The sequence below is a fragment of the Struthio camelus genome, chromosome 7 (assembly GCF_040807025.1).
Source record: "Struthio camelus isolate bStrCam1 chromosome 7, bStrCam1.hap1, whole genome shotgun sequence".
NCBI lineage: Eukaryota > Metazoa > Chordata > Aves > Struthioniformes > Struthionidae > Struthio > Struthio camelus.
The window spans coordinates 12,094,432-12,107,164 of NC_090948.1; the positions used below are offsets into that span (position 1 = coordinate 12,094,432).

At 39.7% G+C, this 12,733-nt stretch overlaps 1 protein-coding gene across 1 annotated transcript in view; it reads right to left on the reverse strand.

Moving 5' to 3' along the window:
* Nucleotides 1-12,733, reverse strand: part of SHOC2 (SHOC2 leucine rich repeat scaffold protein) — a 70,864-nt gene that overhangs the window by 39,221 nt on the left and 18,910 nt on the right. Inside the window, exon 2 of the mRNA XM_068949632.1 lies at nt 2,019-2,951. Within this exon, the coding sequence (XP_068805733.1) occupies nt 2,019-2,721 (703 nt within the window). The 5' untranslated portion in view covers nt 2,722-2,951. The remainder of the gene's footprint in view (nt 1-2,018; nt 2,952-12,733) is intronic.

The following is a 12,733-nucleotide window of genomic DNA, read 5'->3' on the forward strand; positions in this document are numbered from 1 at the left end:
CAGAGACAAAAGTGAAGTACTTACTGTTCTCAGCCCAGGGTGTGATAAAGGGCTGAGAACACTGCCAGTATGCATATCACCATAAGAATAATAAATAAATAGAATATGAAAGATGGAAGCAGTACATATATCTGCTATTTCCTTATGAAATGATTATATACAACTTTTCAAGACTATTGAGAATCAGTTGAACTTCAGAGGCTGTCTCTCTGCTAGATTATATTTAATAACTGGGCCACAAAACAGATCCAGGTAAAGTACTGAAAACAGTATAACGCATCTCAACTGGCTATATCAGTCACAACTTTTTCCACATAGCTAGAATCACACAGTATGTTGTTGGTTGCAAATACCAGCCCCGTGGTTTCCAGAATGATTCTCTGATTAGTGAAAGATTCAAAGACACTGTTAGATTTAAACTGAAATGCCAAAACAACAGGTCAAACTTATAATTCCTTAGTTCTCCCAGGGGAAATTCCCAGGATTGCTGAGATGCTAGTGCCAACTGAAAAATCTTTTTTATCAGAAGACATACCAAGTTAACTATTTAATTCTTGCCTTGAGAAAAAAAGTGTTTCTGTGGCTATGATAGAATATGTTACAAATGTACCTACAGGGAGCCAAAAGAATGAGACCAAGAACGGGCAGTTTCTTTACGCTTCTTCAGTGTCTAGTATCCTGCAGAAGCTCTCTGTGCTGGACACTGCTGGCAACTTGACCAGCAGTTTAAGAAGTCTCCAGGATTTTCTGCCATCAAGAATATTTTATCTTATACATCTTATATATCAAGGTGCAAGAGAAGAAGCCAGCACTGCTGGTGTGAAAGATCAGTAAGGGATCCAAACAAGAGCATTTCCCAAACTTTGCAAAAACTATTGAATACAGGGACAAATTTCAGTGATGCTTAACCCAGCCAATGCAAGAGTACATTAACAGGAAAAAGTCTCACACTAGTGTTTAAAAATAAGAGACAGGAATTATTACTAAACAGTGCAGCATGGACTAAGTTAAGTATCTTTTGCAAGTTTTTTTTCTACACTTAAAGTAGTTTCTTATATTTATGAAGTTTCTCTTCCTCCTCCCCCTAAATATACTAAGCTATGCTTTAATTTGGAAATCTGGAGATAGATAGAATAAAAAGCTTGTGATAGAATCTCCTTTTTATGAGGCATATAAGTAGTATTGGAATATCGCCTGAGAACAGTCTAATAAGATGTTTTCATGCATCAGAACCCATTAGATGCAACCCTGGAGTTACTGACATACAGGTATTCCAATGCATTTTCAGTAATACACTATTTAAATCAATAAGCCACTTTCATAACTACTTCACATTTACCTGTCAAAATTTTGTAACACTTTTTGGAAAAATAAATATAAATTGTTAAAAAAAAACATAAGAATCATCAACTACACATACAACACTTGATCACTTTATATTAAGATTCCATGTATTAACATAACATATTCATGACCTATAAAAGGTAGACGCTTTCATGAATCATTAACCTACATTATCAACTGTTTCGACTTCCAACAGATTGCTCACAACAATAGCATGTAGCTACCTACTCGACCTTCTATTACCACGGTCATATCCCTCTGTAACATATTACTCACGCCCATAATCTGTTTATAACTTTTAATAATTTACAATACGTTCATAAATGATTTATAAAGAAATCTTAAAATAAAATCTGACTCTGTTTCTTGGTTTTTTAAAACTATTCGGGCTCTGAAGACATAGTGTTTGATAGAACAAGGTAAACATGACAAAAGTTACAGCTGATTTTTAAGATTATGGATGAGGAAAAAGGGGGTTCGTTTAAGAAGTATCTGCAAGGTGTTGACTACTCTCAGTATAAGCTAACATCGCAACTCTATGATCAATGGCACAATTTTATGCAAGTTTTAGATGCAGAAAGGCACCTCAAGAAGTGGTAGTTTATGCATACTTAATTGAACTGCAAAACGAACTTAGGCAAAAAATTAAACTTTCAATCAGTGTAATCGCTTACCGATTTCAGCAGGTAGTTGCTTGATTTTGTTCTCTCGTATGCTAAGCATGGTGAGTTTTGACAAGTTTTTGATATCCTTTTCCACAGTAGTTATACGATTAAAGCGTAGGTAAAGAGTGGCAAGAGAGCTTAGCCTATACACCACCGAAGGAATTTCTCTAAGTTTGTTATGCCGTAGGTCAAGCATGCGCAGTTTCTTCAAGTTATCGAGAGAGTCAGGCAAACTGGTGAGTGAGTTTTCACTCAGGGCCAGTGTCATCAGGTTCACAAGACAGCCCACCTCTGCTGGTAGAGACTGCAATTTGTTACTGTATAAATAAAGTTCCGTTAATTGCGTTAACTCTTTGATAGCTGATGGAAGCATGTGTATAGACCTCTTGGACAAGTCCAAGCGCATTGAATTCTCTTCCCGGCATTTATTTAGCTCTTTGATCACTTCAGCATTGCTGGATTTTTTGCGGGTACCTGTGGCTGGATTAGGTCGTTTTATCGTATTGTCCACTGAAAAGGCTACCCCAGGCTGCGTGCTACTGGAGTCCTTCTTTCCATCTTTGGCATCTTTCCCTTTGGTCTTAGGCTCCTTTTCTTTGCCCTCTTTCCCAAATCCTCCAGAGGCTTTGGCCTCCTTCTCCCTTTCTTTTGATGATGGGACTTTTGGATCCTTCTCTTTACAGTCTTTTTCTTTTCCTAGATTACTACTCATGGTGACTCAGTGTTTAACAAGCACCACATGAAATCCGTTTCTGACGTTAACAATTCACTGCTGAGGCTACAAGGATCCTTAAAACTTACAAGTGTTGAACCAAGGGAGGAGCGTCGGAGGTGCAATACCCATTTGCTACATATTGGTTCTGAAGGCACTCTTTCCTAATCCTGGTATCAGAAGATTCAACTATTAGAGATTAGAAGGTCAAACGCTCCATATTAGTATTTCTGTAACATAGGAGAGAAAAGAAGCCAAAGTTAGTGTAAATATAAAACTTCTCTTCCAATTAAATACTGAATGTTTCCATATCAAGCCTGTGCTTGCTGACTCACGTTAATAATTTGCTCTTCTCTTCAAATGCCAATGAAAAACCCAGTGCTAATACAAAAACACTATACATATTGCTCAGAAGACCCACTGTGGTAAAGAAGCTATACTAACTAGCACACATGAGAAAGGAACAAATACAATTCTGAAACATAACGTTGCCTGCATTAGGACATTTTAGTCACTAGCTTCCACCACTTGTCTTACATGTTAGCTATGTCTTAGTGTAAGCTCCTGGTCATCAACACAAATATTCTCTCTCCCCTCCACGCTTCATCAGTCAATAAGGATCTGCTACAGTTTTGAGTGCCTGTCTCTTCAAGCAAACCTGTACAGCCTCATTCTTTCAGCACCAAAGGTCCTCAATTCGATCTAAAGTGACACAATATATGGGACTGTAATATAAACACATCATTTCAAAATCTCTCTTCCGACCTATTCTGAACCACAGTTCTCTACTCTTAACATGAAGCAGAATGTTGCCAGGGATCACTAGCTTTGCATGCTTTGAAGATGCAAACAATTTTAAAAATTTGTAGTAGTTCATTCGGAATAATCCTATCAAAAAGTCAACTGAAAGCTCAGAAGAAATATAATACATTATGCTTCAAGACAAGCAAAATTAGGAAGGAATTTCTCATGAGAGTAGGATGCAACGTATCTTAAAAGCAAATAGTATCTTGAGTCTTTCTCCAATGAATATGATGCAGGCTAATTACTGAAAGGATGGCTGAAACCTAACAGAGTCCTTTCTCCATTCTTATAAAAATCAGCAAGCATCACAGAAAGTCAGTTTTGATTCATGTTTCAATCGAAAACCCATGAAACACACAAGAACTTCGAGATTCTGAATACTCTGAAGAGGTTTGTGAATGCATTTCTGTGGAAGAAAATAAACGGTCAATCAACGGCAACAGTAATTTTACGTTCCCATGTCAATCCACCTTTTAGCCTAAAATCAATTTTCCTTTGTTATGCAGCATTCACTGATGACAAAAACGTTGTCTGCATTTAAGAAAAGCACCCAGCCACAAGTTTTATGCAAAATACCTCTTAAAACCACCACAGGAACTCGTTTCTTCTCTAACATTCTGTCTTCCACATCAGTTCCTAAAGCTCACAGTCAAAAATCAGTGAAACAATACTTTGTATACTTAAGTAAGCCACCGGCAAGAACAGGAGATACAAACATCTTTCAGCAAAGCTCAAATACCTGTATTCTTAACTGCACAGTTACCTAACTATGCTTGCCTTCAAGTACGTGCATGTGCTCAAAAAAACACACAGGTGCACGTTGCACTCAGTATATTCATCCATTTAAAAACTAAACCTAAGAAAAATCTGTTTAGGGACAGCGTAAGAAAGACAAGCCACTTCACCTCAGCTGCATTTCCAGCTGTTCAGCAACAAAGCTCTAAAGAGATCACCCGGGAGGTAACCTCCAGCCTGAGCTGGGATTCATTACTGCTACAGTATCACAAAGTGCATGCTACAAAACCCATAATATCAAATAACCCCCACTGCCTCCAGTTACAATGTTTCAAAGGACTTGGCTGTAAAGGACAATAGCAGTTTGCTAGCAGCAGCCCAGCATAAACAGCCTTTAACTGAAATTTTCTGTCGAGCAGCCCAAGCCAGTCGCTTGCTGTATACTTCAGATTTCCACCCTGCTTTCACACTATCCATTAACTTCCACTACTCTCAAGATTATCAGCCTCACTGTGTTGTATTTTAAAAATTGCTTTCAGCACTGTATAATCTATATACTTGTAAAACTCCACCAGTAGGAAATGTAATTATCCTGAAATGCAAAAATGCAGGAGAATAGCACCTGGCTGAAGGGCAAGAGCCTCTCCCCTGACCGTCAGCTTGTTTCCACTGCATTGAGGGGGTGCCACAAACAGAACTGAGCACTAACACATGCGGTTTCTCAGTTCTGATAAACACAGAGAAAACTGTACTAATGTTAACAGTGCCAAACAGCTACTATTACAAATGCAATACCTAACGTGCAAAAACAACAAAAAAAAAAAACACAACCCCAAAAAGCCAAACAAAAACAAAAAACAAAGAACAAAACCAAAACCACACACCGCACAAGGAGCTGCTGCTCTCATGAGCTTTCGATTTAATCAAATTCAAGACATACCAGAAGAGATTTGGCTAATTTCATATATGCACTACAGCAGACACAGGTTTTGAAGGAGCCTCAAAGGAAAGACAGTTGGAGATTAGTACTGGTGAAAGGAGCTCAGTAATGCAAATATTTCAGGTCATCTTCACACATTTCAGTGTCTTAGTCAGCAATTACTTGTACCAGTACCTACAAAAGGGGAGGGAGAGGGAAGCCCTCCCCCATTACAATATGCCAGCATAACATATTCCAAGGAGGAACAAAAATATATTTCTGCCTATATAAAAGGATAAAAATAGAAAAAAATAAAAAAATTAAAAAGAGGGTTAAAAACCCTCTGAAACACATCAAGAAAATCCCTGGCACAAAATCTGAGTGCTATGAAGGGTCACTACCAGAGATTTCACTTTTCTTCAAAGTTAGGGATATTAGGAGGCAGTCAGCTCGCATGCAAGCACCAGGCAGTGCACAGAAATCAGAGCTCAGCTCACAGCACAGTAGCTATTCAAAACATACACACTATTCAGAATGACAAAACCCTAACAGCTAAACCGTACAGTATCTATGTCTGGTATTTTTATCTCTCTACTGAGGATTTTTTAACTACTGCTTGAGACTGCGAGATATATTAGAAATCATTTGAGAAGCCCTAGTCTACCTCTTTCCAAATAAAATATTTCTCTAGTACGTAGAAGACTAGAACTTGCTCTCTTAAGAAGAAAATGAAAAAACCGAGGCGGGGAGGGGGAATTTCTCCAGTTAAAACACAGGCAAAAAGCCCACGTTGGGGGAAGCGTGTCAATGAACTTGCGTTTCCCCACTCCGGGGCCTGAGGCAGAAGCGGAGCCGGCCGAGTCGCCCGCTCCCGGCCGGCCGCAGGGTCTGCGGCGCCCCGCGGCAAAACCGGGGCGCCGCTAGCGCTGCGTCGCACCAGGCCCCAGCGCCGGGCTTTCATCCAGTTATTCTGTGAAGCAGTAGACACCTCTGCCGTACCGCAACGTTAGCATCCTGACCATCCCCACCACCACCAACACCTCTGGGACCTTTCCATCCCACTGGGCTTTATCTTGGGGGTGTCCCAAAAGTAGGAGAGCAGGGGATGGGGAGGAGACACAGGGTTCAGGGGATGACCCCTTCTCTTCCCATAACCCTCTCAGTCGCCATACATCAACTTCCACAACAGGTAAAAGATGGACAAGCCACAGCTCTTCCTAACTAAATAACACTGACTTACGCCCAAAAGCGGCCCAACGTGTGAAATAAGCGCTCTAGGCGTTCCTGTAAGCATGGCATGATGTTCTTGAGCCACACTGCAGGGGCACAAAAGGACCCAAATAAGTATATGAAATTAATTTTAATGCTACTATTTCATAACTTGTCGTACTTGGCATTGCAAACTGCCTACAATTATTTTCGCATATTTACACACAAAACAAATGAGAGCATACCTTTGATATTGCATGCTTTCCCTTAGCAGGACTAAAATCTTTCATACAGCAGTGACTGAGTTTTGACTCAAAACTTAACGCAGCAACTTTGCTTCTTTGCGTTAACTTCAGAAATCCTTAATCCTACAAGCATTAATCCAAATGAAACGCTTCACAAGTATTTCTAGAGAACTTTCATTTCCATGGCAGATCATTCAGGCTAGTGGGGTCACTCACATACACCAAGTTAAACACGTCTGTAAACTTTTAGAGGACATGAGCTTAATTGCATATACTACAGAGGAAGCTGAATATTTTTCAAAAGGTTATTCATATTTTTCAAGCCCTTTTGATTAAAGGGCAAGAGTCACCATCAATTCTAAACTACACTCAAACAAGCATTCTTTGTATCTCAAAAGGAGAGCTTCTTTTAGAGTTATTTTTAGCAAAAGGAAATTCAGTGAAATTAGCCAGTTCTGCCAACTACTTCCATTTTCCAATGCTGTTCAAACTGACTTCCTGTCAATATTAATTGACATAAAAACATTTAACTACTATGTGCTGGAAAACTTGGAAAACTGAATAAGACTCTTGCTTGCTGCAGTGTATAATGGAAAATAAAAGTCTCAGAACTAAGTTAAGGAAAAAAATCTCTCTCCTGCTTTGAATACTATTTAAGTAAAATTTTTAAATAACTATAAATAACCAGAATCAGAATTTTGATTCACTCATTCTTGTGGTTGGTGAATATAACCCAGATTTATTTGTTTCTGTCAATTGTAACTGAGGAAACTCTAGAAACAAACAATTTCAGATTAAACTGTATTTTCTTTAGCTGCTTGAAAAAGAGTAACACATCAATCTCGCATATTTTTGCTCACTATTTTCATATGCATGAGCAATTGAAAAGAGATTTCTCTTACTCTGAGCAATATAACCCAAAACGTTTATGCAGTAATTACTTTATAAAAAACTTGGTGAAGTAGGAACAATAACGTCTGCAATTCTAGAAATAATATTAAACTAATCACCTGCATCTTGGTAATACAAATACTCATGTTTCCTGGTCATTATCTAATACAATATGAGCCCTGGGATAAAGGATTTCACCCAATTTCTACGCAAGAAAGGCTGTGAAAGACTTAACTGTCTCCCTCTCACTGAGGTAAAGTAATTTTACAACACAAATCACTGCCAGTATTACCTCACAGCTCAATAAAGACTTTCCCCAAATACATCTTTTAAAGATGGTTTTATGTGAACAACAGCATCAAAGTGTTATCTGTTTTTAACAAAGTATTTAAAGCCACAATTCTGCCTCAAAACTCACAACAGGCCTCTTCGTATTTTCTTAGGCTTTGCAGAGCTCCAGCAGGTTTCATTCACTCACCATGAAACCTGAGCGCAGGGCGGTGGCAGGGGGAAACTGTTACACAGCTCCTGGAGAAGAATTTGACCATTCAGTTAAGAGAGAGTTGTTTTCTTAAAAAGATGCTTTTATTTTCAGATAGCTGCTGAGGGTGGCCGACCTACAGCTGAAGCCACCAGCAGTTCCTGAGCAGCGTGAGCGCAGCTCCCTAATGAAACACTGCGGCGCAACCAGCAACAGGGCCGCACTGGAGCTGGGACGGCAGCGCAGGCCAAAGGTACCGCCGCGGGCAGGGGCAAGCCAGCCGGGACGGCCGAGGCCGCGCTGAGGCCCCCGCTCCCAGCCGCCTGCGGCGGGCCCCCTTGGGAAGGGGCGTCCCTGCACGAGAGTCACTCCCAGTAATCCCAGTCCTCAGACGATGCTTTACGTGTCTTGTGACCTTCACTGACATAGGAGCGTCCTGTACGTTCAGAGAGGGGGCTGGAAGAAGAAATCTTTAATTGAAATAAGTTGTTCCCCCACTGCTTAAATATCCCCCCTTTCTCAGCTGATGAGACTAACCAACAGCAGTCCTTGCTACAAAAGGAAAATCGCCATGGCACACCGTCTTACAAACGGTCCCTTTACAGCTCTACTTTAACATTTACTGGTTCCTGTTGGAGGTTTCACTAGACTAAACAGGCACTTTCAAACCCAAATATATTACATGCTCAAAATACTCAAAATTTAAGGCATCATTTTCACTAAAGCTTAATACACTAAACGCAAATAAAATAGGACTTCTTCTGTAACGTAGTAGCAATCTACAAGCCAGCATATAAAAGAAGAATACTTTATTCTGTATGTAATTTGGTATCATGGAACAGGAATGATTTTTCTCTTTATTCTATGTTTGCAATAAACTTAACCCAATGGGTCATATACCATGGCTTGGACTCTTCAAACCAAATAATAGTAGAGGATCATTCAGAATATTATACTTGTGAAAGGAAACAATAAGAATCAGCTCATACTTGACACTTCAGAGTAAGCAAACAATGTTTCCACTACATAATAAAAAAGAAAGTGTTTTGAAGTGGCAATTCTGATCTAGTAAATTCTAATTAGTCAGACCTAAGTGGTTTTTAGCAACAAGGCAGAGTTCAAATGCTATCTAGTAACTTCAGCAACTCCTGTGCACAAATAAACAGCAGATTAAAAAGAAATACCTTCTCAAAAGTATTTACCGTTCACACGGACTAGCATGGGACATATCAAAAATATTCCACACCACCACAAATGAGAACACATCAATAAGCAACGGATGAGATTTCAAGTTTAGCCAAAGTGGCTACAAAGACTTTCCATTCTCAATACCACATATGCAAAAAAAAGATTGTCACTACTTTCCTTTCAAAACCCAAAAAGCTTAAGTCAACTAGTCACTTGCAAACAAAGCAAATTCTCTCCCACAGTTGACCAGCTTCAGATGTCTGACCTACAGAGTTTTCATCTGCATAAGTGCACTTGAGCTGCTGCCACTGCAGCCACCACCAGCCCAGCTGACAACAAACTGCTGAATCAGTCACCGAGCGGTTGCATTACTCCTTTAAACACAAAACCTCATTGAGAAGGTATGGAGACAGCATGAGAATAACTAGCCATCACACAGCCATCGATCAAAAAAGCAGTCTCGTCTACGCTGATGAATGTAGTGCTCCTGAAATATGCCAGCTAGCCATATTTTTTCTCTCCTTTGGAAAGGAAAATCCTTTATTTCAGGGTATAGGACTACCAATGGCAGCAGCACAACACCGCCATGGTTTTCAGTGCCAACTGCCAACGGTTGGTTCATTCAGCAGAGAAGACAGGCTGTTAAATTCATCTCAGTCCCGTAAGCGAGCGGCCAGCAGATGGTAGCTCACAGACTGCCAGTTCAGTAGATCCGCACTGGCTCCCGGTCCCCTCGCACCGAAGGAGCGCCTCCTCCCCCTGCGCACGCTCGGCCCTAGCCTGTGGAGCTGGGTAAGCGAGCAGGCACGGGCCGTGACAGCCCACTAAGCCCTTTCAGATATCTTCATCTGCTAAAGGACTGCAGCCAAGAGACCATTCCCAGCCTCCTGCTACTCCCAAGGATGCAGCGCAGCCAAGCACAACCTGATCTCGTGTTAAAGCAAAACCTGGAGGTAGAGGGAAGGACTGGACAAACATTAGAAAAAGGGCACTGACAAATATACCATTTTAAGGCTTGCATATATGTTTTACTTGTAGTTGCTTAAACCTGTAGACAAATCAGTTACTGGAATATATAATTACAAACGTACGTGCAATTAAAGTTGAAATTACTATATACAGGCAGATCAATTTCAAGAGGTGTTTGTAGGTTGATCACTTCGCACTTCAGAAATCAGGCCTATCTTATTCCAGATGCCCACACGACCATTCAGTTACGCAGCACATACACAGGCACCCAGATGGTGCTGTCAATAACTAAGCTTCAAAATTTGTCTTTTCATTCACTGGCCATCAGATTTGCCGCTCACTGGCAGTACTCAATACATGCCATGTCACATACCAAAGTCCAAATCTGTCCCGACAAAAAGGTTACACACTAGTTAATAGAGAATCACTTGCGCTTTAAGTCCTTAGGGGGTAGAAGTAAACTTTTGTGCCCTCATGAACTCATCTAGCATAGTATACCCTGACTGACCATGACGTACAAAAATATATACACACCATGATCCATGATTCATTTTATACACGCTCCAATGTTATTTTATGAAGCATTTTGGCCTTTTTTTCCTTCCAGAAAAAAATACCATTATTTGTCGGCCAAATTATAAAATGCCATTTCGTGTTTTTGTAGAAATAGGCTCTAAGAGCAAGCAGGAAGAATTCTGCTAACTCCGGGAGGCAGCTTATTTTACAATGTAGAGAAAGGTAGTTCCTGCATGTGTCGTCCCTCAGCATGTACCTTTTGGGCTGCATGCCTTTGTTTCCATGGTAACTTGTAGTACTACCAGGCAATGTAATCCTGCATAATACATGAAATTCAAAAAATCTTAACTTGCTAGACAAATTTCCCTGTCTTACTACAGGGATCCTAATAACTACATCTGTCTGAAAAATACATTACCCAAAACAGACATCTTGGTTTAGGAAGGTCCAAGAAAACAAAACAGGTACGAAGTACATTAGTGGAGACTAGGGCCGAGCTGCATTTAAGAACGAGAAAAAAAATAGCATCTCCTTTACCTGTATGTTACCTCATTTTTGTTAATATACAAATTCTGTTTCTACAGCAGTAAACTATCTTCCACAAAAACAAGCAGTACAATCTACGCCTTATCCTCCTCTGATCAAAGATTGCTTTGTTGCAGCAAAAGCTTCCTTCTTCCCACAGTAAAAGAAACTTCACCATTGCCGCCACTCAGCACCCAGAACTACCATTCAGATCCCCGGACAGGTCCCACAACCAAGGAAGCAAACCCACCACCCCCCTACTTTGTTACAAACTCGACACAAAATGCCAGTGGTCTCACCATAGCGGTGATGACACAAGACTTTACACCAGTATCAAAGATTTTTCTTTTGTTCATCATTTCCTCTCAACACTTAAAAACAGCATATCAAAACAAAACAAAATCAGTAAAATAGGAGACAAAAGAAGAAAGATGAGTAGGAGAGATAATAAGCACACAAAGCAACAACAGGGTAACATATTTACTAACTACCTTGTTATGTTGAGCCTACTGAAACAGGAACTAAACGCATGCTAAATCCTAATTCAGCTAAAGAAAACACTGCTCTATTAATATCTATGGTAGTATCCTACCCTAGCTTCTATCAGCAACACAAAACTACCTAGCAAAAAAAACAAGAATATTCTTTATTGTAGCACTCCTCCTCATTTCCTTGTCTTTGAATTTGAATCACTAAGTTCGCTTGTCATGTTCAAAACGCTTTTCTGTAATAATTTTGACCCATTTCACAAAGTTCAATGCTGGATGACTTTCAGTCCCTTGAATTTTCTGACCATAATTAACGACTGTGTAAGTCACAAGATCCCTTTGCAGACGGTTACTCTGCCAAGAAAATAGCCTATCTGAAAATCAACTTAAAACATACTTCTAACAGAAGTCTGAACAACCAGGTAAGAAGGGATATTTGCTAGAATATATGATGTAAAGAACCCATGCCATAGTAACTACATACAGCAGCTTGTCAGTACACAATATCTGCCTCCTGTTAAATTTTCTTCTAGCTAAGATCATTTGCACTTCTTCAACTTGGAAGACAAAAAGCTTTGATTTAGTCATTTCACTAAACAGCTAGCTTAAACGATTAACATACAGAAGAGGACATGCACAATAAGATTTACTTTCCAGTCAATATGGGTATGATGTTTGGAAGACATAAGTGGCTGGTAAAGCCCCCAAAAATACATACTTACTTAGAAGTGACTATTAATGAATGATTACTTTTAGTAATCATTAACACATTATGCATCTAAGCTCTCTGAGAAAAGAAACTTCTCCTAGAAAAGATTAGCATTCTTCCCAGAGAAAACATAACAACCATAACCATATTCAAATTCCCCCCAATTAAAATGTACATTTTAGCTTCACTACAATTTTTTTTTTTTTTTAAAAAGCAGCATTCGAAAACAGCATAATGATCAGCTGGAGCTGTTTTCTTCAGGATGTCATACTTGCCATGAGTTTACATCATACATTTAAATATTAAGGGGTACAGGAAACCAAAACTTACGAA